This window comes from Rhineura floridana, chromosome 1 (genome assembly GCF_030035675.1).
Source record: "Rhineura floridana isolate rRhiFlo1 chromosome 1, rRhiFlo1.hap2, whole genome shotgun sequence".
NCBI lineage: Eukaryota > Metazoa > Chordata > Lepidosauria > Squamata > Rhineuridae > Rhineura > Rhineura floridana.
In genome coordinates, this window is record NC_084480.1 from 222061711 (window position 1) to 222087878 (window position 26168).

The 26168-nt window shown below is 41.7% G+C and overlaps 1 protein-coding gene across 3 annotated transcripts in view; it reads right to left on the bottom strand.

The window, feature by feature from the left end:
• NFATC1 (nuclear factor of activated T cells 1) overlaps positions 1–26168 on the bottom strand; it is a 205727-nt gene that overhangs the window by 148822 nt on the left and 30737 nt on the right. For all 3 annotated transcript variants that reach the window (XM_061594032.1, XM_061594021.1, XM_061594038.1), the window contains exon 2: positions 17285–18386. In XM_061594032.1, the coding sequence (XP_061450016.1) occupies positions 17285–18386 (1102 nt within the window). The remainder of the gene's footprint in view (positions 1–17284; positions 18387–26168) is intronic.

A 26168-nucleotide genomic window follows, 5' to 3' on the forward strand; every position in this document is an offset into this window, starting at 1 on the left:
TCCATGGATGGCAAGACAGATGCCGGAATAGGATCTCCCAGCTGATACTCTACCTGCCTTCCAGAGACTTTTCTTTCTTTTTTACGCACACCCCACTGAAGTGTTAAAATGAGAGTACAGAAAGCTCTCATGAAGAAACATCTGCTCCAGACACACTCTTGTTATATGGCTGGCAGAACTACAGAGCAGAAAATGGGCTTGCAGCAGCTACACATCAAGTTGACCTAGAGATAATTTCAGATGTATAGCAATACCCCTCTCCCTCTGTTTTACTAACAGAAGTGGAGATCCTGTGGCCTGGTGCACCAGCAAGATTTTCTGGGCCCAGTGCACTGTATGTGGATTGGTCCCTCTGGCCCCCTTCACAAGGCCTCCAACAGATGAGTAGAAAGGGTCCATTCTTACTAGGCTCAGGACCAACAGGGAGCCCAGACTGTTAGCTTTCGTTTATTTTAAAAAATAAGTTTTTAAGTGCCTCGGTACAAAAGTTAGACAACAACATGCATGCTACCCCCTCGAGATGCATCTGTGAAATGAGTTAGCTGGCTGCTCCGATCCCCTTCTTTTCAGGTGTTTAGCCAATGAGTAAAGACACAGCTGTGATTGACAAGGGATTTGTTGAACACTAGGCAATAGCTAGAAACCCTTGCAAGTCCTCCAAATAGCTGCCTTTTCCTGTTTGTTTCTGCATATTGGTTAATGGTCTACATGTGCACATCACATGAGTTGAGTAAGTTTATAGCTTTCAGCACCAGCACATGTGCCTGCCTGACCACTTTTTTCTCTCTGTGCACATCTAACAGGAGGTCCAGAAGATCAAAAAAGTACACATAGACAACAAAATCTTGGTAGGCATGCACAGCAAACAATTCAGTGTGATAATAAGAATATACATGCAGCGTTTGTTTAAATTACTTGCAAAAAATAGCACATTATACATTTTATCTATCAAATAATTTTAACAGAAATAAAAAACTGTACATGCAAGTTTATGATGCCATACAATGTGTTATAGTTTTCTAAAGATAAGGACCCATACAAGTTTAAATTTTCTAGGGCTGCTGAACAGGGTAATTTATTTGTTTAATTTATAGCCTGTTTTGAAAACCTTCACAAACTGAGACTTTAATCCTATACTAGCCCGTCTAGGAGCAAAGCTGCAATCCTACTCCCACCTCTCTCTCTCTCTCCCTTCCCCTGCCCCAATCCTATTTTTAAGGTAATTAGGCAGGGCTTACTTTGATGTCGCTGCTGTTATTTGGTAAGAAACTAATACTGATTTTTTAAAAAATATTTGGCAATGACCAACTGGTTGGCCTATGGGGTACCGCAGGGTTCCATTCTGTCTCCCATGCTCTTTAACATTTATATGAAACTGCTGGGAGAGGTCATCTGGAGATCTGGAGTGCAATGTCATCAATATGCTGATGACACTCAGTTCTATCTCTCCCTTCCATCTGATGGCAGGGTGGGAGTGCTCGTCCTAAACTGTTGCCTGGAGGCTGTGAAGGGCTGGATATGTGCTAACAAACTGAAACTTAATCCAGACAAGATGGAAGTGTTGCTGGCCAAGGGGGAAACTGCCCATAGGGTTGCAACCTGTTCTGGATGTGACTGAACTCCCCTTGAAAGAGCAGCTCTGCAGTTTGGGAGTTCTTCTGGATCCTGCCCTGCTGCTGGAATATCAGGTGGCTGCGGTAGCCAGGGGTGCTTTTGGCCATCTCAAAATGGTCTACCATCTGCGTCCATTCCTGGAAGCAGCTGACTTGGCCACAGTGACACATGCATTGGGGACATCAAGGCTTGATTACTGTAACACACTCTACGTGGGGCTGCCTTTGAAAACGATTCGGAAACTACAGTTGGTCCAAAATGCAGCAGCCAGAATGTTAATGGGAGCATGGCACAGGAACCATATCACCCCTGTGCTTTATCAACTCCACTGGCTCCCAGTTTGTTTCCGAGCCCAATTCAAAGTGCTGGTTTTGACCTTTAAAGCCCTAAATGGCCTTGGACCAGTGTACTTAAGGGACCGCTTACGTCCATATGTTCCTAGCCTGGATTTAAGATCATCTACTTCTGGCCTCCTTTGCGTGCCTGGAATGAAAGAAGTTAGATTGACAGGCATGTGGGAGAGAGCCTTTTCAATTGTGGCTCCCAGACTTTGGAATTCCCTGCCCCAAGAAGCCCGCTTTGCTCCCTCCCTGATGAGAGCCTTTGGTTGGGACTGACAAGTCAGCCTGTTTAAAGATTTTTGTCTTTTAAGTTCTTTTATTCTCACTTTCTTATATGTGTATGCACATATATACATGTATGTATGTTTGTGTGTGTGTGTGTGTATGCATAATGCATTTTATGTATTTTAATTGTATTTTATGCATTTTAATTTACTGTAATGTTTTGTGTTTTTATTATGTATTTTATCATATATGTGTGCGATTTTATTGTAGCCGCCCTGAGTGCCCTATTGCAGGACAGAAGGGCAGGACAGAAATATTTTAAATAAATAATAAAAACCTATTACGTGGAGTGTATGCATTTTTATATCTCCAGTGTGTGCATATGGACTCTTTTCAACAACCCTGTGAGGGAGAATTGGCTCAGACGAGCTGCATATGTTTAGAGTATATGTGGGGGGGGGGAAGCACAAACTCCTGTTATCTATGCCACTGAAACTCAAATAGGAGTGAATTGTTATTATTAAATTTATATCCTGCCCTTCCTCCCAAAAGAAGTGCATTCTAGACTAAATGGCTAGTGTGAATGGAGCCTAGGGTACAATCAATGATCAAATCCTTATCTACAACTATAAGAGACAGAAACTTTTAAAGTGAAAGTTAAGGTTGTTATGATTTCAGGGTTACCATGCTACACTGTATTCAGCAACCTGAGATGATTGGCATAAAGTTTTTGCTCAAGTTCAGTGGGCAAGTTCATAAGGCTCATCCTGTTTCATGTATGGTGTCTATATATGCTATCTTTTAAAAACGTTCTTGGATAATTATCTGAAGAGACTCTGCTTGACTGCAATAATAATTTATATAATATAGAGCATCTGCATAACCTCCTGCTGATGATTGCTGCACATTATAGAACAGATGCTTCTGTTTTTAAGCCAGTTTATATGATGAATTTCTCCCTCTCTCTTTTTCCCCTTGAGAACAAAATATCTATAAGACTATGACATTTTCAGGGTATGTCTTTCTTAAAAGCATCTATCTATCAATCACAAAATTCAGATCTCTAACTTTTAAAGGGGAATAGAAAAAAGCAATAGAAAGCTGGCTCAATTAAAAACACACCCAACTTTCTTTTCTCTGTTTAAGATCTCAGAGTGGCACCTGAAATACCAATTGAAGACAGCAGCTGATTCCATTATAAGGCAGCCATGTAATTATATGCCCCATAATTAAAATCCCATTATAAATGCTGACAATAATAATAATAATAATATTGAGAATTAAATATAGTTTTCCTGATAAAGGAAAAGGCATGATGCCAATTTCATGGGTTGTGGTTTACTAATGCAATTTCCTATTATAGGTTATCTTTTGCACTTAATTTCCTGCAGCACAACATACTTAAAAGGAAGAGATATCAAGCATATATTTAGATTTTAAAAGTTATTTTGTGGGACAAAGGAACCAAAAAGAGTCCAACCACACCACAAATGGAATATCATCAATGAAGAATATATGAAAAAATACATGGACAGACATTTAATGAGGACAAAAGCTCCTATATAGCTGTTTTGTGTCTATCTAAAACTGAGCCCTTCCTGAATGGGAGACGGGGGGGGGGAATGGAGAGTTGCTATCTCACATGAGAGCTGGAATGTGAGTCGCATCCAATAGTTTTCTGTGTTTGACTGTCTCCTAGTTTGATGTTCCCTGCCACTAACCTCTGCTGTAATCCTTTGTTTTACTACAGGCGAGTCAGGAACAGAGAAGGGATGAGAGTTCGACTGCCATCCCTGTGATGGTATGTAGGGGGAGATATGGTGTTGGGCAAAAGTATACAGTGGGGGAGAAGGAGGGCTAATTACATCAAAGCCTTTGCCCTCTCTGCTTTACCTGCTTTGTACAGAATTTGGGGATGCTGGTCAGCTGACCCCCCCTGACTTTGTGGTGGTGTTAAAAGCTAGGTCTGCCCAAAATCAAACGTCAGTAATCTATAATTTGATCATGGTTGAAGCAGCAGACTTGCCATGTACAACTGAGACCTCAGCAGATGAGCTCAGTGGCCCAGTGCTAACCCAGCTGTGCCTGCCTGGGTTCTTGGTCCAGCACCATTGCAGGTCAGAGGGATGGGGAGGTGGAGTTGCAATCATCCATAAAAAATTCATCTCCCTCACCAGGAGACCAATCCATACTGTGTTTGGGTTCAAGGGATTGTTTGTGGTGTTTGGCCAGAGAGACAGAATAGGGATGTTGTTAGTGCAAGGTCCACCTCGCTGCGCTACGCCCTCCCTAACCAAGCTGGCAGAGGTAATCTCAGATGTGGTGTTGGAGAGCCCTTTCATGGTGGTGCTGGGGGACTTCAATATCCACACTGATTCTGCCACAAACTGGCCAGCTCAGGACTTCATGGCCTCCACAAAAACCATGGGGCTGCCTCAGCACATCAATGGCCCAACGTACGTTGCTGGGCGTACCCTCAACCTGGTCTTTGACATAGAGCAGATTGGTAATACTCCATTGATTATCTCACTGCAAGCATTTTAAAGCAAACCTGTTCCACTTTTTCTGGTTATGTAAACTGGGGCGGGGAGACACACACACAATATTACAATTTTAAAAAAAACAAATGAAAGAAAAGCAGAATAAAATCTGCTACAGCAGCCAAAAGGAACAATAACACAATAATAGCAGAACAATAAACATTAACTAGATGGTATATATATAAAACATGGAAATATGAAAGCTACTAATGATTCCTCAGATGCAGTGTCAAGCAGTAAAATGCACATAGCTGTGGTTATTTCAGGCACAAAGTTGTTGTTCTCACTGCTACAACCTTCTTGGCAGATGAGGCATATATTGTGTCCTGTGGAATCAGACAGCTCTGCTGATCATTCATTCCATCCTATTTATATGCTGCCTTTTAGGGCAATGCCTAAGGTGGCTCACATAAACAATTAAAACACAATATGTGTATGTTTATATGTACACACATACATTATTCCAATAAAATTAAAATACTTTGAATATTAAAAACAGAAGCAGGTTAAATTATGTAAAATTCAACTTACAGCAAGTTTCCAGTTAAAAACAGATTGAAACAGGCATGCCTTTAAGGTCCAGTTAGAAACTGATACAGAGAAGGCCACATGTATCTCCCTCGGGAAGGAGTTCCGCAAATACAGGCCACCACCCAAAAGTCCCTGTCTCCAGTTCCTGCCAATCTAAAAGGCCTTGATGGAAGGATGGAGGGATCACTCTATTTTGGGTCTATGTCAGTTTTGCATTTGTTCATTCATAAGTCTGTTCCATCCCATCTTCTGATTAATCTGTGTATTTTGGGTTTTTTAAAATCCGCACCTAAAACTTATTTATATATATGCTTTTGTGCAGATTTTAAGAACCAAACATGCATTTAAATAGTATTTTTTCAATATAAATATTTTAACATATTTTATCCTAAAACACACATTTTGGTACATTTTTTGAGCCAAGAACTGCATTGCAAAATTCAGAGAAGTGTAAAATTCAGAGGATAATTACATTCTGATAAAATAGGCACAGATCAAGTAAATGTATCAGAATAAACAGAAATCCAATTTTCCAAGCATGCAAATCTTGATGGATGGGCCTATGAGCAGGTTTCTAAGGTTGATCCTAAGGCCTGGGCAGGCAAACCTGGTGGCAAATTATTTTGAGTTAATTAAATTAATCAACACCAGCACTTTAAATTGGGCCCAGAAGAAAATAGGCAGCCAATGCAACTGGTAAGTGGTTGTATGATCTGCTTGGACCCTATAAGCATATGGGTTGCTGCATTCTTGATCAATTAAAGTTTCTAAGTCATCTATAAAAGGTATATGGAATTTCCTATATGGAAATATGACAGAATAATACATCTACTGTCTCCTGATTTTGAGCCAAGGTGCTTTGGCAGCGGCTATCTGTGTTGTCCTTAAGACTGAAGCCCTAATTGTGTACTCTTCCATGCACTGAAAACAGGGAAGAAATAGAAGACGTGACCCAGGAAACCCCAATATATTGCATCACAAAAAGCCTGTACAGTACATTCTAGAAATAGTATGTTGATTAAGCATCAGTATACTGTAATAACCCAACATTAATTTCAGAGGGTACATGCCATTATATATATTTTAGGTAGAATATCCAACATTTTAAATAATTTTAATCTTTTGTATATTGCTCAGTTTTACTTGTGATATACAGCTGCACTTAGGTTTTTATCTAATTTTTATACAGTTTTTATTTAATTTTATATAGTTTTTAGGAAATGTATTAAATGTAAGTAAACTGCTTAAATCTGTTTATTATACTGTATTGAGGAGTATAATTGTTTTATAAATAAAACATTTGGCTTTCTATAATTAGAAAAGAAAGAGCTGTAACATATTAGAAGACTTTTGTAAAAGACATAATGGCGCAGTTCTTTCTGGCATGGTAATATGGATATCATATACTTGGTCATCTAATCTCATAGTAATATACTGACAGAGGAGTATCTATTAATACCTGGCCTGTGTCACTCAAACCTAGTTTGATGAAGACAGTGGTGTTAACTTGTCCCAAGCTCTTTTTGAGGGGAGAGAGTACCTTTGATATTTAGGGATTCCATCTCCACAGTCAGGTACTCTGTCGAGCAGTCAACCAGCTTTGAGTGTCTGTACCTGATGTTGGGGCTCCAAGACAGGATAAGGATTCTGTTGGCGTAGCGCTCATTCAACTGCACAAAAGCCTTCCTGCCCGGAGCTGATGGATGTAGTTTCAAGTATGGTGTTAAAGTCTCCCAAGATGCATCAGCCTAGGGATCTTCAACATTCATGCCAGGTCTACCTTATCAGGGATGGCTGAGGATTTCATGCTTCCATGACAATCACAGGCCTGTCTCAAATTATATCTGGTCCAAAAAATGTGGCAAGACTGCACTTGGATCTAGTGTTCTGTACTAAACGTAAATGTACTGCCTTCAAGTCAATTCTGACTTATGGCGACCCTATGAATAGGGTTTCATGAGGCTGAGAGTTAGTGACTGGCCCAAGGTCACCCAGTGAGCTTCACGGCTATGTGGGGATTTGAACCCTGGTCTCCCAGGTCGTAGTCCAGGATAAAATTATCTTTAGGTGGAGGAGCAATGTTTGACTCCTTTGTCATTATTATTACCTGGTCAAGATTGACCTACAAACTGTTTGCAACTTCTACAGGGGTGGAGGACTGAATGTGATGGTCAGCCTCCAGAGACTGATGAACCTGAATTGTTTTCTTAGGTTGTTGGGGACTTTTTCTGTAGGTTGAACCAGCAGTCCTGCTGAGGCTCTGGTCTCCTCTTAGAATGAGGGGATGCTCACAAGTGTCCTCAGCCCAGCCATAGAGCAGTATCAGCCCTTTTGTATTCTATGGTGACCCTTTCTCACAAGTAAAATTGTTTCAAGATTGTAACTATACTTATATATTGTATCTTTAACACTGAACAGTAAAGTGTTTAAAACCACAGTATACCTTTTCTATTACATTGCTAAACAATACCATGTCAAAGACACTTAAACAAAAGCTAAGAAGGGATTATTGAACTATTTCAGCTTCACTAAACTGTAATCATTTGCCTCAAGAGTATTTCCATCATAGATGGAGAAGTTTAGATAAGTTATTCCATTTTGCTGGAAGCAGTATGATTCACAAGTCTATTAATCTGCTTGTATCAATACTTCCCTTATGAACTCCTGGTTCTGTTGTAAACATTTTCTACATGCTATAACTTGGCATACTAGATTAAAGGCTACCTGATTGCAAACAGAGCAGAACCTTACAATGCACACAAATACATCTACACACAACGCTCTCAATGTGAGCCTTTGTGCAAAAATGGCACCCAGATGTTTGGGATTAATCCAGAACCAGAATCTCAATGTGAAGCATGCAATGAGGATCCACAGATTATTATGGGTCTAAAGAATTAAATGCCAGCGACTTCCGCAATTCTTGGATTGATTGGCCATGACAAGTATTCTTCCCATTGAAATCTATGGTCATAATATTGAAGCCACTTTCATATCAGGTTGTCCTCTCCTCATCTCTCAAACCCCAGAGTGTTTTCAAATCAGGGGTTGGAATTAGTATCTAAAAAACATTTCATTGTTCAGATTAATCACGTGGGCTACTTGAAACACCACTGAGAGTTTGTGTGAAATTTGAACATCATTTTATCTTGGAAAACTCAGCACTCATATACATAGTGGATGGCTCTAAGCTTTTCCCCATCTCACCATTTCACATCCCCAACTGTAAAATGAAAATAAAAATACAAGGTTGTTGTATATACATTTTAAAGTGCTATAAAAATGTTATAGCAAATTTAAAATTAAAAGGATGCAAATCGTTATGTCCAAATAAGAACTTTCTTTTAGGATGAAGGGCCCTTGTTGACAAACAGAGGCAGATGTGGCCATCCATATTATCACAGCTATGTGAAAAACAGCTATTCATTTAGGAATTTTCCAATCACCCTTTTGTTTTAGAATTTTTTCCCTCTTATTACAGAAGGTAACACAATAGTTTTGGCACACAAACTATACAACAGGATGGATCTTGCAAACTGTAATTTGCTGGAACCTAACCTGGACTTTGAAACAGAGCAGATTTGTAAAATAACATAGGGTAGGAAATCCAGATCAATCCTAACCATTTTTTTTAAAAAGGAGGTTTTTAAAATAACAATTTGTCAAATCACTTTATTTGCTTTTAGCCATAGGCCATTGCACAGTGTAAAACAAACAATTAAAACCATACAGCTTAAAACAACTTCAAACACACGCTCATGTCAAATTTATGCTCGCTGGGCTTGTACGTAGTTTGCTCTTAGCTTTTTTGCGGCTAGAGCAAAGTTTGCCACCGCCATAGTGACCTGTATATGGTTGTCAGCCAGGAGCTCAGCCACCAGGTCGCCAGGTGTCCTTACTCTGGGGCTAATCAGAGGCGCTAAGAATTTGTGTCTGGGGTTTGAATATAAGGGACAGGTAAACATATAATGCACTAAGTCTTCCGGCACATTACAACCAAAGACACAGTAGCGCTCCTCGATCGGGGTCCCCAGATACCTGCCTTCCAAATAGGCCGTGGGCATTGTTTGGAATCTGAGTTCCATGAATGCTCTTCGTAGAGAGGGGCATGTCAGGGTGTCGAAGTACCGTGATTTAGAGTGGTTGGGTTTAAAGCAAGGGAACCAGGATGAGAAACGGGCCACAGCTATCATTGCCTTATCTTGGTTCGCATCATAATCGAACACCCAGTTACGGAGCTCAGATAAGTTGAAGCCCATGAGTTTCTTTTGGGGGAGGTCATAGGTTTCCAGTATTGCCTGACCTCTTGAGCCCAGCCCCCAATCCGAAGTTGCTCTTGCCAGCACAGCTTTGTGAGGGAGGTGTCCTCCATGATAGAGATTTTCCTCCAATACCTTAAATGGGCCAGATCAATTTTGGCTGACAATGAGGGGAGGCCTAGTTCGGCTCTTAAGTGGGCAGCAGGTGTACCTCGAGGGAGCCCCAAAATCTGTTTCATGAATACATTTTGTAGTGACTCAAGCCTGGATTTAAGTGAACTACCCCAAAGCTCTGACCCATACAGGATTTTTGGTAGGGCTTTGGCCCTATAGATTTTCAACATCAGGTCAATCAGCTGGCCCCCATGGGTATGAAAAAACCTCCTTATTTGGCCAGTCACTCTGGCGCCCAATACTTTGGTAGCCTCCAACTGTGGTCTCCATGAGAGTTGGTCACTGAAATGTATAACTAAATATTTAAAGGTGTGGACCTGGTCTAGTGGTTGCCCATTTAGGGTCCAGGTTGATTTTGCTTTCTTATGCTTCCCGCAAATCATTATTTTAGTTTTGGAATGATTGACTTGCAACCAGTGGGCTTTGCAATATTCCTCTAGGCGGGCCAGCATTCTTTTTAAACCGATTTTATTTAAGGAAAGCAAGGCCAGGTCGTCCGCATATAGTAAAGATGATATTTTCCTGGGCCCTACCGCTGGAGGAAAAAAAGACGGAGAAGCCAGTGCTGTAATGATATCATTTATGAAAAAATTGAAAAGGAAAGGTGCCAGTATGCACCCTTGTTTGACACCTCTCTCAACTGGAATTGGTCGCGAAAGGGTTCCATTTCTCCTCAGTCGGACCCGTACAAGATTTGCCTGGTGGAGAGACCGTATAAGCCATAATAATATTTTATCGATATTCGATTGGCTTAATTTGTGCCATAGCAGGTCTCTATCAATTGAGTCAAAACCGGAGCCAAAATCCACGAATGCCACGTATAGAGACCTGCTGGGCCCAGATATGGACTTTTTTATTAAATGATGGATAACAAAGGCCTGGTCTATTGTGCTCCTGTCTTTCCTGAAACCAGCCTGTTCTTGGTGAATGATGTTATATTTAGAGTCCCAATCAAGCAGTTTGTTTAGCAAGTAACGTCCATACATTTTATATGTCACGTCTAACAAACGTATGGGTCTGTAGTTGCGGGGGTCCGAGGGGTCACCTTTCTTAAATATGGGCACCAGTATGCTGGTGCGCCAACCTGTGGGGATGGAGCCCGTGGAATTAATGTATGTGAAGAGTATTGCTAAGAGAGGACCCCACCAGGTGATTTCAGTGAGGAATAATTCTGGAGGGAGCATGTCTTCCCCCGGGGCTTTGCCGGCACGGAGGGTGATGATTAGGTCCCTGATGTCCGCACTGGTAATGGGAAGCCATGCTGGGAGTGAGGCCAGGTCATCAAGAGGGGACAGCCACACAGATACCGTGCTCCCGAAGGTAGCACGATAATATGCAACCCATGTTTCTGGGAGGATGGGGGGGACCGGCACAAAGTAATTTTGTGTGAGCCCCCCCTGAATTAACTTCCAGAATTCAGAATAGTTTCCGTGGCATACCGCTAGGCCCAGGGCCTGCCAATTATTAGAGTAAAATGCCTGTTTTTTCTCTTTGAGTAATCTTTTATATGCCTTTTTTAATAAGAGAAGTTGGGAGATAGCTTCGCCAGTATTATCTCGCCTGGTGGTTCTGATTTGGGTGCATAGTTCTCTTTTCTTGGTTCTACAGTCCCTGTCAAACCATGATGGGGGGCCATTTGAGCTCCTACATGGTGCTGTTGAAGACACTAGCGGTTTAAGAGCCTTAATAGTGTCCTCATATACCCTAAGGATGTCCTCCAGGGTATCTGAGGCCGCCTGGCGAAGCTCTGTCAGGTACTTGACTCTAGTAGTCGGTTTATTGCAGACCCGATGACTATGAACCATTTCAGGCGCCTTGACCCTTGTACACTATCCAGCCATGGGGCAGATATGAAAGACTGAAAGACACGGGGGAGGGCGCAGAAGGTTAGTCTTAAAGGAAGGTGATCGCTGTCTGGCCTGGTTTCAACGGAAAATTCCTTGGCATAGTCCACTAATGAAGGCGACCCCAGGATATAATCCACTACACTTACTCCCTTTCCTGTGATGGAGGTGTAGTAACCATTAGAGATGTCCAAATACGATCCATTAAAACAAATTAATTGGAATCTAACAATCCAATGGAAAAGAGCGTGCCCATTTTTGTTAACGGTCTTATCCCGGGACGCCCGTGGTAGAGTGGCCATGCCGCTCGAGAGGGCCCCCTGATGGTTTTCTATGCAGGGATAACTAGTGCCCATTCTGGCATTAAAATCACCACCAATGAGCAGTAGATGGGAGGGGTAGTCGCATAAGAGCTAAATAACAATTTTAATTGTGTAGTCCCATGACTGTATTTGTGTTCAGTTGTTCAGGACTATTTCATACATATAAAATGAAAAGTATTTATGGGTTAAAGGAAGTTCAGTCAGGGCATTTGATTGGTAAAATAACTTAAATCTCAATTTTACAGTACGTTCTAGCTGTCCTGGAGCACAAGTTAATGAGATCACATGGAAACAAATTGAAAACCAGGAAACTTTTTTTTACACAAAAGCAAAACAGTGGAAAAATATTATACACATAATTCTGGAATGCATTTCACTTTCATTAACACACTAGGGAATGCTGTGTTCATTTTAACTGCAAGTGATAAAATGTTTCCCTTCCCCTTTTTAAAAAACAAAACCTCTGTAAGCTACTGAATGATGACGATTATGGTGGTCTAATCCCACATGATTTTTTCTTGATGTTAAACACACATATGCAGGGTATTAGTCTAACTACAGTTTTCTCAGCTAATGTAAACTTTTGGGGAAATAACGCAAGATACTTTTTTTAATGCAAGATTGGTTTTCTCCTTGAAAATTATGTTGCCATTCTGGATTTCACTAACACAACCCACTCTCCTAAACCAGTTTAGTGGCTAGCAGGTGTCTACATCTGCCTATGAGTTTTCCATGCATGCAGTTTAGAACGTTAATTCCCAAACAGAAGTTGTAGATAACTGGTACACATTTTCTTCCTTCCTGGTGTGGCAAACAGTAGTGGCAAATTCAGAAGTGCAGGGTCCCTTCATGATAGTCACACCACACCCCCTCATAGCCACACACCCCTTTTCCACTTTCCCTCATCTCCCTTGCTTTCCATGTAATCTCCAAGTCCACACTCCACTATAACAGACATCCCTAGGAGCCAATAAGCATGAAAGGAGAAGCTGTGAGTTAGCTACTGAAAAGAGTCTTCTCAGTGGCTGACTCACCTCCTTTTACTCTGATTGGCTCCAATCAGCACAAAAGGACAAGGACTCTTCCTAGTGGCTAACATACGCCCCTCATATATATGGACCTCATTGGGACCCTGCTCTCAAAAAAGTAAGGGGTTAACAACCCCCAACCCTGGGTGCTGGCATCATACCTCCTCACCTCACTGTGAGAAGGCCCCATGTTATATGGGGGTTTACATTAGAGGTGAGAAATCTGTGGCCCTCCAGATGTTGCTGGACTCCAACTTCCACTATCCCTGACTACTGGAGGGGGCAGATGGGAACTGAAGTCCCAACAATATCTGAAGGGCCACCCATGAACCACCCCTGGCTTACATTTTCTCCATATGCCATCCACTTGAACCTAAAGAGTCCCAGAGGATTGGGCATGGCTATGCATGGGTGCTGTGAGGTATGCAGGAATTGAATAGTCTGAATGTGTGCACCCACACCCTCAAAGAAGGCACATGCATTCCTATTTAAGAGAAATTTGGGACTATGCTTCTTTTACTTACACAAACTTGCTCAGAAGCTGAGCAAGAGACAGCTCAGCTGTATCTGCTACATGAATACAGCTATAAAGTTATGTGCCAAGCACAAAGCACGACCCAACAATAATTTATTTATATAGAGCCATTATCGTGCATGGCACTTTACAGAGTACAAGCAGACAGGTCCCTTCTCTGAGCAGCTTACAATCTAAAATTAAACACAGGATAACCAGGAGACTAGGACGAGGCAGGTATAAACAGGAAGCAGTTTGCAGTGTGCTCCCTTTGAAGGGAGCAAGAGGTGGCATCACAAGAACTTTTGGGAGGCAATTTTAGGCATACAGGGCAGCAAGGGAAAAGAGATGGAATCATCTGAAGGAAGTGGAGACCAGACAGCAGCGCGTGGTGGAGCTAGAGGAATGAATATCATGGGCAGCGACATACTGGGATATAAAGGCAGAAAGATAAGGGTGGGGCGGGAACGCCATGGAGGGCCTTGAAGGTAAGACCAAGGAGCTTGTTTTGGATCTGGGAGTGGACAGAAAGCCAATGTAGGGATTAAGGGTGTCACACAATCAGAGGAAGGAGAGAGGCAGATGTCTTTTGGCTGTACTATATATTTTTTATTTTTTTTATTTATAGAAATATTTATATACCACTATTCATAAAATAAACCAAAGCAGCTTACAACATATATAAACACACAATAAAACCATATCAAAATTAAAATCAGAAATCATTAACTAAATATTGCAGAAAGATAGATACTGTATGTTTTCAACTGCCTGTATAAGCCTGGCGACATAGGAAAGTTTTCAGAACAGAAGGTGCCAGCTGTGACACTGGTACTTTTTTGCTTTTTTTTTTTTAATATAAAGCAGCCGCTGAGTTAAAATTTGAATCAGAAAAAGCATGAGAATAGAGGCTTCTTTTTCTTCCTTGTTGTGCAGTCTTTTGGCTGAAAACCTTACACACACATGGCACAGCTGCTTCACCACCACCACCACCCCGAGAAAAAGTAGTTTTACTAACCTACTGTTGTTGCCCAGGGCACATAGGAGCTAACATCTTTTCATTTGCTGGTACCAGAAGGACTAAATGAGTTGGCTTAAACATCACGTTAAAAGACCTAACTACATGTTAATGGACAGCATGTGATCATCAGCAGTTTTTTGTTTTTTTTAAATACTGAGCGCAGAGGACCCATTTTCATCAAACCATAGCACACACAGAGGGAAAGGTTAACCTTGCCATGTGGCAATTGCCCTTAAGAAAAAAACCTTCTATTGAAGCCAATGGGAGCGTTTTTCCTCCCAAGGATAATTGTCATGCACAGAGCAATTTTCATAGGAATTAAATCTGGCCGGGGGGGGGGCGATAGAGTTAAATCTCCTTTCCTTGTGCTCTGTAGTCTTCAAGCAAATCAGGGGCCCCAATATTCAGCATTATCATTTTTTTAATCTCACTGATAATGCTGCACTGCCCACATTTTACATAAGGGGGGAGCAGCTCAGTGGCTGAGTATCTGCTTTGCATGCTGAAGATCCCAGATTCAATCACTGGCATCTCCAGACAGGGCTGGGAATGTCCCTGGCTGAAATCCTGGAGAGATGTTCCCAGTCACTGTAGACAATACTAGACAGACCAATGGTCTGATTTAGTATAAGGCAGCTTACTCCCACAATGTGTAGTTAGGCCTATGCACCCCAGTTAAGCTGGGCTGCAAAACAGAATCCCAGCTGCCTAATAAGATTCCATCTGGGGACACTTCCATGTGGAAAGTGAAACTTCTCATATGACAAAGTAGGGGCCAGCCATATTTCTACCAGTGGAGACGTTTAGGACACTACTAGCCTCTCCAATACAGGAATACCCTGCTATACGGACCTTCACTTTACGGACACTCGCGAGTACAGACATATTTACAGTAGCGCCATTCCCATTTACGTATGTTCGCTTCGCAAGAACAGACACTTAACGGCATGACGCCCGATCAGTTTCCAACTACAAACGTTTTCTTAAAATAAGGCCTACTGTGTTTATTTTAGTTATAAATGCGTTATTTACATCAGTTATGCCCGTATATGACGATTGCAGTGCAGTATATCCATCGATAAGTGAAAAAAGGTAGTGCTTCGCTTTAAGTACATTTTCGGTTTACGTACTCGCTCTGGACCCATTGCCTACGTTAATGCGGGGTATTCCTGTATCAAAACCAGAAGGACAAAGCTGCCTCTTATGACAGATTTTAGATGAGAGATTAACTGAGCAAGACAGCCTACAGAAGTCACCAGCCTCTGTGTGTGTGCATGTGTATGTGTGTCCCTATGGTAAAAGTGGGGAACCTTTTTCCTGTCTTTCTGGTAGTCTATCAGGGAAAACATGCTGGCAGTATGCAGAGCTGACAACAAGCAGATCCAAAGACAAATTGTTCTCAATGAACTAATGTGGAGTAAAGACTGTCCTGCTTCAATTTCATCATGGCTACTTCAGATTAGACTTTCTAGTCCTATGTCAATCTACTCAGATGTAAACCCCACTGATGCTGCGGTTATTCTCAAATAAACAGGACTTTTTTTAGCACAACAGACCAATATAACTAGCATTCTGGAAAGGACGTAAAAGAAATTTCTTTCTGATTTTAGTGTGTTATACAGACATATTTTCCTCCTAAGCCATACAATCAGCATTTAAAAAAAAAAAAATCAATTCATTTTTATCAAATAAAAATACTGTTCCTACCAATTGTTCTGAAGCTACACATAAATAGGGAATGGAACATTTTTAAAATCAAGGTAAAACAAGGAGGAAATGATCAGGAAAGGAGGAACTCTGATAGGACAGAAGAATAAGGTTGCTACAGAAAGCATCACAGGCCACATAAAATGAGGTTGCAGTTGTATGCAGCTCCTGGACTGCAGACGGCCAACCTGTGCCCTATATAAATAGGCCATTAATATATATAAAAAGGACCTGGACATTAAAAACCAGTCAAACCAGTCAAAAGGCCAAACCAGTCAAAACCCCAAAATGCCACACAAGATCAGGGAGATAAAAAGAATTTTTCAAAATGGTTTTTATTGTATAAATCTGTATTGGAACTTGCCCAACACGTTTCAGCCCAACCAGGGCTTTCATCAGGGGATGTTTGTAAATCTAAAGAAATTTCTTTGTGTAAAAGCAAAGTAACTACAGCTTTTCTCAAAAGTACCATAGGCTAAATAATTTCTTTAGATTTACAAACATCCCCTGATGAAAGCCCTGGTTGGGCTGAAACGCATTGGGCAAGTTCCAATACAGATTTATACAATAAAAACCATTTTGAAAAAAAAAATTATCTCCCTGATCTTGTGTGGCATTTTGGGGTTTTTCCCCCCTTTTTTTGCGAGCTTTTGAATGCCCTTCACTTTGTTTTGTCTCAAACCAGTCAAAAGCCATAAAATACAGTGTAAGATCAGGGCATGGAACTTTACTGTTTCCCCACTGTTTTTTTTAATTCTTTTGTTGTTCTATTACATCTGTATAATTATACTATTGTTATACAACACTACTGTTCTGGTACTTAATAAAATAAGTGCTGCAGAATTAATGCATTAATTCTGTATTTTCAAGGCTGCAAAAACATTTTTTTTAAAAGCAACCCAGAAACAGACATACAGCAGTCCTATAACCTACACACAATGACTTGACATTGCGTTTTTATTGATGAATATGAAATTAATCAGGGTACACCACAAAAGAAAAATGACGCATTGGTTTTAGTAGGAGTGCCCAGAAATTTTGTCTTTGATTCTTTAACCATGTGAAATAGCAAAACAGAGGAGTGAGCAGGAAGAGGACCAAGGAATTAGGAAAAGTAATATATACATACATATCAGCTAAATATATATTCCACAAAATTGTACCTCATGTATGACGATGGTGACAATGGCGTAGATTTGGCCCACTGATAAGGATGCTGTGGCACCGAAAGGTACTGATCACAGAAGTTTCCTTTCCTGATGTGCTGAAACCCAGGAAACTCTTCTGGTGATAAGTCGGCTGTTGGTGATATGGTCCCATGATCCTCACCGCTCGGTTCAGTTTTGAGCGTCATGGATGGGGTGTGATCTATTGCAGTTTTCCTAGACTTGATAGGGATCCCATCATTCATGTCTATTGTGCTGTCAGTGGTGAGGGCGTTGATAGCTGCGACAATGGCTGAACTGGTGTATTGGTTAGTGTTTCCCAGCCACGTCTCATCAGTCACGCTTACCCTTGGAGAATTCTGGGGAGAGGGTGTTGGAGAGTGGTGTGGCGAGTAGGATGTCTGCCTGCCATTCAAGCTGTATTTTCTCTTGTTACAGGGAGAAGATGGCCTAGAGCTGCGAGTACTCAGCCAGTTTTCCTCAGTAATACTTGTTCTGGGAGATGCTGAAGGAGAATGTCTAGGGGAATTCAATAATGTGCAGGCTACCATGCTTCGCTGATACGCTTCCTCAGTGTCAGTGGTCTTAGGTGATACACATGGAGATTGCCAAGGAGATGTCTGAGGTGAAGTATAAGGATAAGAGTAATTAGATTCATAGGAAGATGCTTCTGAATTGCAACTTCTAGAAGACAGGCTACTTGCTGGACTCAGGCAAGATGGGTCTCTATAAGCCTCAATATTTGGTAAGTTCAACGTTGCAGTCGTAGGTGATCTCTTTGCATTTGGGATGGGCTCCTCAACCTCGGCATCATGGAAAAACTGACTGTTGTTATGATGCAGTCCCAAATAAGAGGTTATTTCAATTCTAGGGCTTTCTAATGTAGGCACTCCATTAGGTCTGACATTTGGAGACAGATAATATCCAGCGGTGCCACTGTCAGTATGCCCTCCATATCCTGAAGGATGATTAGTTGATGGGACAATCGAAATGACTGGATTAGATGTCTGAAGGCCATGACATGGAGCTGACAATGAAGAATGTGCCACGCTTAGAGGCAAGCTTGAATTTATATTTGAAGATGCATAGTTATAATGTTCTGTAAAAAAAAAAAAGATAGAACAAAAACAAAAAGAATGACATGAGATGTGGCACACACAAACTAATTCATTAGCAAACTACATCCCAAATGTGATCCAGTGGATATGTTGGGAGTTTCCCCTGGGTTCAGAACCTGTTTCAGCTGTTTATTCTATGAGCAGGCATTTGCTCTTTGTCACCATGTTGTGAAGCAGGGATTTTAATGATAGCCTTTATAGCAAGAACTTGTTGTCCTGCAAAATCTGGAGGGTCACAATTCCTATAGTCCCAGCCAGCATGACCAACAATTAGGGATGATGGGCGTTGTAATCCAGCAACATCTGGAGGGCCATGGGTTCCGCCCCACACCCCCACTTTACGGAATGTTTCTGAGAGTGAATGAACAATGGATTGCACACTGGAGGCATCTTTGGATGCTGCTGGGGCTACCAAGAAACAAAATGTTAGCAATCTGTGCATTTTTTCTTTTTTCTTGTCCATTCCTGGTGTTATGGACAATGCAGATACTCACAAAGCTCCCCATCAGCAAGATGCAAGAATTTGATGTGCATCTTGAACTCCAACATCTCCTCACAGGAGTATGGAGTTGCTGCTGCTCTGGGCATTACACTGGAATCACATGAAGAGAATGGAAGTCACTCAATAATCCTCTCTCAGTACTTCTCATACATATGTAAAGCTGCCTTAAAACTTCACTACCATTATGTGGTATGTATGGAGCATTAGTGGCCATTCTGTGTCAGAGGGGGTGAAACAAAATATGACGTAGTGCCACTGTGGCATACAAATATGTACCCTGCTGCGCCCTGGTGTGGTTCTGCTCCTAATCTACAGAGCCTGAGAGCAGAACAGTGCAGCACAGGAGAGGAAGGCAGGAGCGCAGGCCTGACTCTATGACATAACTGGGCCCATGAGTCCCTATGCTTCTGTCCAGACATGCCTGCTACCTGTGAGAATTGTGGCACCTGTAGGTTGGCCACACATGTAATTTGCATAATGTGCATTAGGAATTATGCAATGCACTGTATAAGGACTTTATTTCAGTGTAGCTTCTGACCATGAATGGTGATTTTGAAAATGCCATGTTTCAATGCTTGAGAACACTGCTATGGGGAAATGAAAATTCTAGCCTTCCTAGTAGATTTGCTGAATATTATTTCCAGGCCCAGCCCTCTGTCAGAGCCCACAGCCCACCTATCCTGGGGATATCTTTAAAACTTAAAACAAAAACAAAAACTGGGCAGCTGACTCCCAAAGCCAATATTTTAATTTCCCACAGTGACCCCCATGCAGCATTGCATCAGGGCACTGTGGGAAATTTAAAAGGCAGTTCTCTGCTGTCCAGTGTTGATCTAAATACTCTTGCTGCCTGCCACTACAACCATATAAGCCTGCCAACGCTCATCCACATAGAAGGGGGACCACCAGGAGACACTTTGCAGAAAGCCCCTTCAAATCTGGGCGCTGTCCTGATTATCTCTTCCTAAACTGCACTTTAGAGGAAATCAATGAGGGGCAAAGGCCTATACTGGTGATTTTAACACTGACTCCACAGAAAAGAAAGTGAATGAACAAAAATAAATGGCTGAGGACAAAACACACACACACACACAAAACTAATATGGAGAAAAATGTTATCTGGAAAATATGTTCAACCATAATCTCTTACGGAAGCAGAAATTCGCAGTGGAAAAAACTTTTATTTTGATCTTGTTACCAACTAGAGGACGGAGTACCTATTGGGCAACTCTATTTTCTGGGGTTATTGATCCTCTGGAGTGAAACAGCACTGGAATACAAGCTTTCATTTGCTCTCTCTGTCACAGTTGATTTCATAAAATCAGTTTCCAGCTACAACTGGTACAGATTTAAAAGAATACGTAATTTGTGTCATATTGTTGATATTTATCACAAATGTTTTGAGATAAAGGGAGAGTGCACTTATGCACAGTAAACATATGAAACTGTACTAGATACACGGACACATGTTGCACAAAAGAAAAAAGAGCTTCCTCTTCCACACAAACCACCACAGCTGGCCAGCCACAGCGCACAAGCAACCCTTCCTTGTTTTCCTCCTTTTGATATTCAACTTTGAGCAAAACGGCAATATCAGCTCTAAAACACTCTCCAACTTCTGATCAGTACAAGTTAGTCCTTTTCCTAAAGCAAACACTGAAAACAAATCCAGTCGTGCTTATGTGCTATTAACCATGAAGCAGCACTTCCAATTTACAAAAATAGAAATGTGGGTTGCTTACAAATATTTATAAGGTGGTCTATCAGTTGAGCTTCCTATATCCGCCAGATCTCACCAGTCTTGCTACCCTTTCACTCAGAGCGGAACTACATGATATGCTTAATCCAGGGAATCATTTAATTCTACCCCAAAAGGCAACTTCATGTCAAGTTCTCTCCCCACCCCTATTCCCATAACATCTAGGCAAATGTATTCATGTAGTGAGTTTCCCCACTACTGCTCCATATCTCTGCCTGCTGCTGGTGGAGAAATTAACACTACGCCATAGGTAAGTGTCCCTAAACATTACAGCAGGAAGAGGACTTGACATGACATGGTGCTGCTCTGAGCCATAAACTCACCCTTTATCATGCACAAGCAGTTTTCCATTTTTGATCTGAAGAGGTAGAAGAATCTGCTGAAGAGCTCCTTACCTTACATTCACACTCTGAGCAGCAGCAGAGTCTTTTGAGAATAGTGAATTTCTCCTGGCCACTTCATTTGCTGGCTAGTTTTTTGACCTAAAGGGTTTGCATTTTTGAGATTCTAGTGAAGTCATATTTTCTACCTAGTCCTCCTCATCATAAGAACTAAAAGTTGTTGTTGTTGTTTTGCTTTTTTAAAAATAATGGCATTCAACTTGACTCAGTGGCATTAAAATCCCTTACACTTACAACAACTAGCAGCTTTGACCCCAGTACAAAAGAAAATTATATTTTTTACCATTCAGATTATTCTGCCTGCCATATCTATGTTTCTGTATTGAAGTGACTCATAGTTTTTCACACGTCTTTTTAAGCTTCAGGTTCTCTTTAAGAATTCTGTATTCCTGAATGATTGAAACAAACATGTCAAGGCTTCCTCACTTCCTCCACATACAATGTTTGTTTCCTTCCTTCCCAGGAGACAAATGCCCCAGGCAAAGACTCTTCCCTGTTTACACACTGAGATCCGGAAGAGCTCTGTTCGTGGCTCTATTCCCAACACAGCTCAATCCCCTCTAGCATTGCATGTAAAGAGGAAACCCTGAGCTTGTTGCTTCTGCACAGTTGCTGCTTATTTTGTTCTGTTTACTACGAATATACTCAGTGCCACCAAGGATTCAGATTTGATTAACGATTCAAAGTGCGACCATATTGACAAAGGACACACAACACCCCCTCCCAGTTGCTCCATAAGCAGCTCAGAGATATATTAGGCTGAAATATATCATGTCTGGCACCATTAATATGTTCAACACCTATGCAAATCTTTCTACCAGATGCCTAAGGAAATCTTGGCGTTCTAACAACAGATGTTCATCAAATTTCAGGGTTGAGCAGCAGAAATAAAACAAGGCTATGTCTCTCTCATCCTATAACAATAACAATAGGCAATAACAATTCAGGTAAGTGACATTTATATCATACAAACTATACAATAGAACCTCAGGCCCAAGGGGCAAATGCATCACTCCAAGCTTCTCTGTTTAGACCTTGGAACTCTCCTCACGCCACACTCCTGCTTGAGCTTTGCACCCTCCTCAAGTGTTTCTGCCTGTCCGGAACGTGTCCCTGAACTCCAAGAATGACTTTTGCTTGTCTGGTGTGTAAAACTCTGTGTAGAAATTAGCCTACATTTGTTGCTTGGAAAAGTTACTTTTTTGAACTACAACTCCCATCAGCCCAATCCAGTGGCCATGCTGGCTGGGGCTGATGGGAGTTGTAGTTCAAAAAAGTAACTTTTCCAAGCTCATTGCTTCTGACTCCGCCCACCACTGGCATATAGCCCCTGGATGGTTGTCCAGAAGGTAGTGCAGCCCTTGGGCTGGACAAATTTCCCCAGTTTTCCACATGATATGAAAGTAAAATAGCAACAAGTCATCAACTATGCTCAATCCACTGAAAATGCTGTACACCAGTCTTGACAAGAATAAACAGAATCAGGTTCTTAAAATAGGGTGTTAACATCAGTCCTTGCCTCCCCCTGTCCACACCCTTGTGTCCTCTGAGATTGTCTCCAGGAACAGACCAGGTGAGAACCTTGAGCTCACATACATGCCCACCACGGGCCACATTTCCTCTGCTCCCATCAATGTGGAATCCCATGACTATTTGAATTGTTATTATTTATTGGATTTCTTTTCTGCACTTCACCATAAAGTCCTAGGGCAAGTTACAACATTATAAAAATACAATATACAAATCAGTTTTTTAAAAAAAGTATTGAATGCAGGATCTCTCCTAGCATTTAATCTTCCAGAATCAGAGGAAATTTCAGGTTCAAATAACAGTAATGAGATTTCTTAGTCTGCTTGTTCACATCTCCCTGTACTAAGAAGATGTGAGGAGGGGAAAAGAGTACTCAAACTGGAGAAGCACTCCTGGTCTCTTCCAGGAAGAATACTGACAAGAGGAAAGGAAGAGCATCAGAACAGGCTTTAGGAAAGGCATGCACTTCTCCTTTGCCATTTGTGTTTCTCTGTTCCTTAACTGGATCAACAGGCCGAGTATACACCTGTCCCCAACCCCCTGTCATATGCACAGCAGACATGGGAAGGACTGGCATTTCCTGTGGAACTTGAGCCATATAAATGTCTTGCTGTATGCCTCTGGGCCGATTCACACTGGTGAATTTCTCTACCCAATAGTGTGTGTGGGTATGCAACTGCCTGAAGAAATGGTTACTATGAACTGGTCTGTGCATGTAGAAGGCTAGGAGCTATCTCAGAGATTGCAGCTACACTTTTTTCCAGAAGCCACAATCACGGAGATGACAGTCAGACTAATAAACATCCAAGGAAAACAATTTTACTGGGTCATGTTGTATACAGTTTTAAAAAAATTGTTCCCAATCTAACATAGATAAAACCAGCAGCATCACCTCAATCTCTCTGGGAATAGACCAACAGACACATAATACACTAGAAAATTTAAGAGGGTTCCATGTTGCAGTCTGGGTCTGAAAATACAGAATACTAGTTTACCAAAAACAATTCAAAAGATGCTCCAAGAGCATTAATTACATGAATGAACATTTAAGATCTCAAATGAACATGCATAAGGAAAAATTATGGATTGGAATAGCTAGCCACATGGTGTAAACCAGTGGTTCTCAAACTTTTTCCCCATGGACCACTTGAAAATTGCTGAGGTTCTTGGTGGACCACTTAATGATTTTTCTACCTGTTGTAGCAATTGCAATGCACCATGCTAGATGCTGTGTGGCTTTTAACTGTATATTTATTGCTTCTTTTATTTTTTATGTTGTATTTTATTGTATTACAATTTGCATTCCATGGAATTCAGATTGTAATACAATAAAGTGCAATATAAGAAATAAAAGAAGCAATAAAATACAGTGAAAATTAATAAGAATAGTTAATGCAGACATGCTACAGTCCACTTGAATGAAATTCAGTGACCACTGGTGACCCATGGACCATAGTTTGGGAGCACCTGGGGTAAATATTTATTCCCCCAAAAGAGGTACAATGGCTCAGTTCAGAGTCAGACATAGTATTTCTGTGGTTACTTGGATCTGGAATGCCACCCTGGGATAAAGGATGGGATATAAATCCAATAAAAAAATAAAAAATAATGTGTAGGGTGCCTGCATGGTTCAACCTCTCCTTTAAGGCCTCTACCACATGTATCTGTCAGTCTTCTCTCAGAGAGATAATGGTGATACCACTGTTTTAAGCTCAATTCAAAGTTGTGTTTTGAACTGGGTCCTACTCTGTTTAGGAACCAGATACTTCTTCAGATCTGAGTACCTTCTCTCAGATCATGGTACCTTCTTTGGGGTCAAACCACTTGTCACTGAGATTATCATCTGAGGCCTTTCTCCAGGTACTCCCACCATCTGAAGCAGGGCCGACGCCAGGCATGACTGGGCCCTTGGGCGCCAGCCCGTCCTGGGCATGTGGTTTCTACCTGTTCCACCTACCTCTCTCCTGTGTTCTGCCGCTGCGTGCACAGAACTGCCATCAGCCAAGATGGCAGTGTAGGCTTCTGTAAGGGGCTGATGCCCCTGCCGCCATCTTAGTTGATGGCACATATGCGCAGTACTCTACATGCACACACACTGCCATCAACTAATATGGTGGTAGGGGCATCAGCCCCTTAAAGAAGCTTCCACCGCCATCTTGGTTGATGGCATCCCTGCGTGCACAGCAGCGGAACACAGGAGAGAGGTAGGTGGAGAGAGTGAACAGGCGGGCAGCCTGGAAGCTCCATCCCTGCAATCCAAAGCAGGGACCCTGCAGTAGATCGCAGAATGGGAGTACTACTCTCCCACCCTAAAGAGGGGCCCTTCTTTGGCACTAGCCCTGATCGAAGTATGGCAGGTGGCAACCAGAGAGAGCCTTTTCAGTGGTGGCTCCTCATCTTTTGAGTGTCCTCCCAAGGGAGGTCCACCTGGCACCTACTTTTACTATCATGTAGGCACCAGACTAAATGAGTTTAGTTTCCCATGCTTTAACATTATTTAATAATGATAGTGCTTTTAAACTTTTGGGTAGTTTTGTTTTATAGTTATCTAAATGGACTACCGTATTGTTTTAGTTTTTGCATGTGCTATCTTTTTAGTATATTTAATATTATATCCTGTCTGCTCTGAGAACATAAATCTATGATAAAGGCATGATTTGTTGTTTATGTACTGGGCCAATGCCATCCACAGCCAGACAGAATATGGGCTCATCCACACGACTGCAAAATGTGTGATACGCCCGCTATGTGTGTTCATTATTTTTTGGTCGTCCAAATGACATCTCGTGCTGTTACACATTTTCACGGGTTAAATCCACTCCTTGCAATACCGGCAAAAATGCAATTTGCTGTTTAAAATCAGGAATCATCTGTTGTGCCTTCAGGAGTTAGGATGCAATACCACAGACTTTACAGCTGATGGGAAGGTCTTGGGCGTTTCCCCTTGCCCCTTCTCCTTATTCCAGCCAATCACGTATCTGCACTTTTGCGCATGTGCGAGAATAAGCCCGGGAAAATTGAACCAATCATTGCAATGGTGGGGTGTTTGGGGGGGGTCTCCAACTACTGCGCAGATGCATTTTATTTTTTGCCAGCCTGCAAACTGGGTGGCCGCTCTGGGTGAGAACTACTATGCACAGCAGGTGAGAAAGGGGGGGGGGTCGGTTTCAGCCTGCCTCTGGAAAGCTTTGTCAATTTTATTGTACTTGCTGGGATTTTTGCTTCAAATCATAAACGCATACATTCCTTTAAGTGTAATATCGCAAATACAAACTTAGAAAAGGGCTTGTGTTAGGTTTCAAGCCTGCTCCAGAAAGCTTTGTCAATTTCATTCCCAGTGGGAAGGAAAGGGAGAAGGAGGGGTGTGTGTGACATGTTTCTTGCTTTTTTGGAGAAATAAGTGCAACTGCCAGCGTGTGTATCTCCTTAAATATCAATAAAGGCAGAAAAGCATACATTCATTTAAGCATAATATCGCAAATACAAACAAGGCAAGCGTGAAACCGCCCAGCAGCCTTGCCTTCTGAGGCGAGAACTCCTTTACAGCCATATTGTGCTTCGTTGCAAAGGG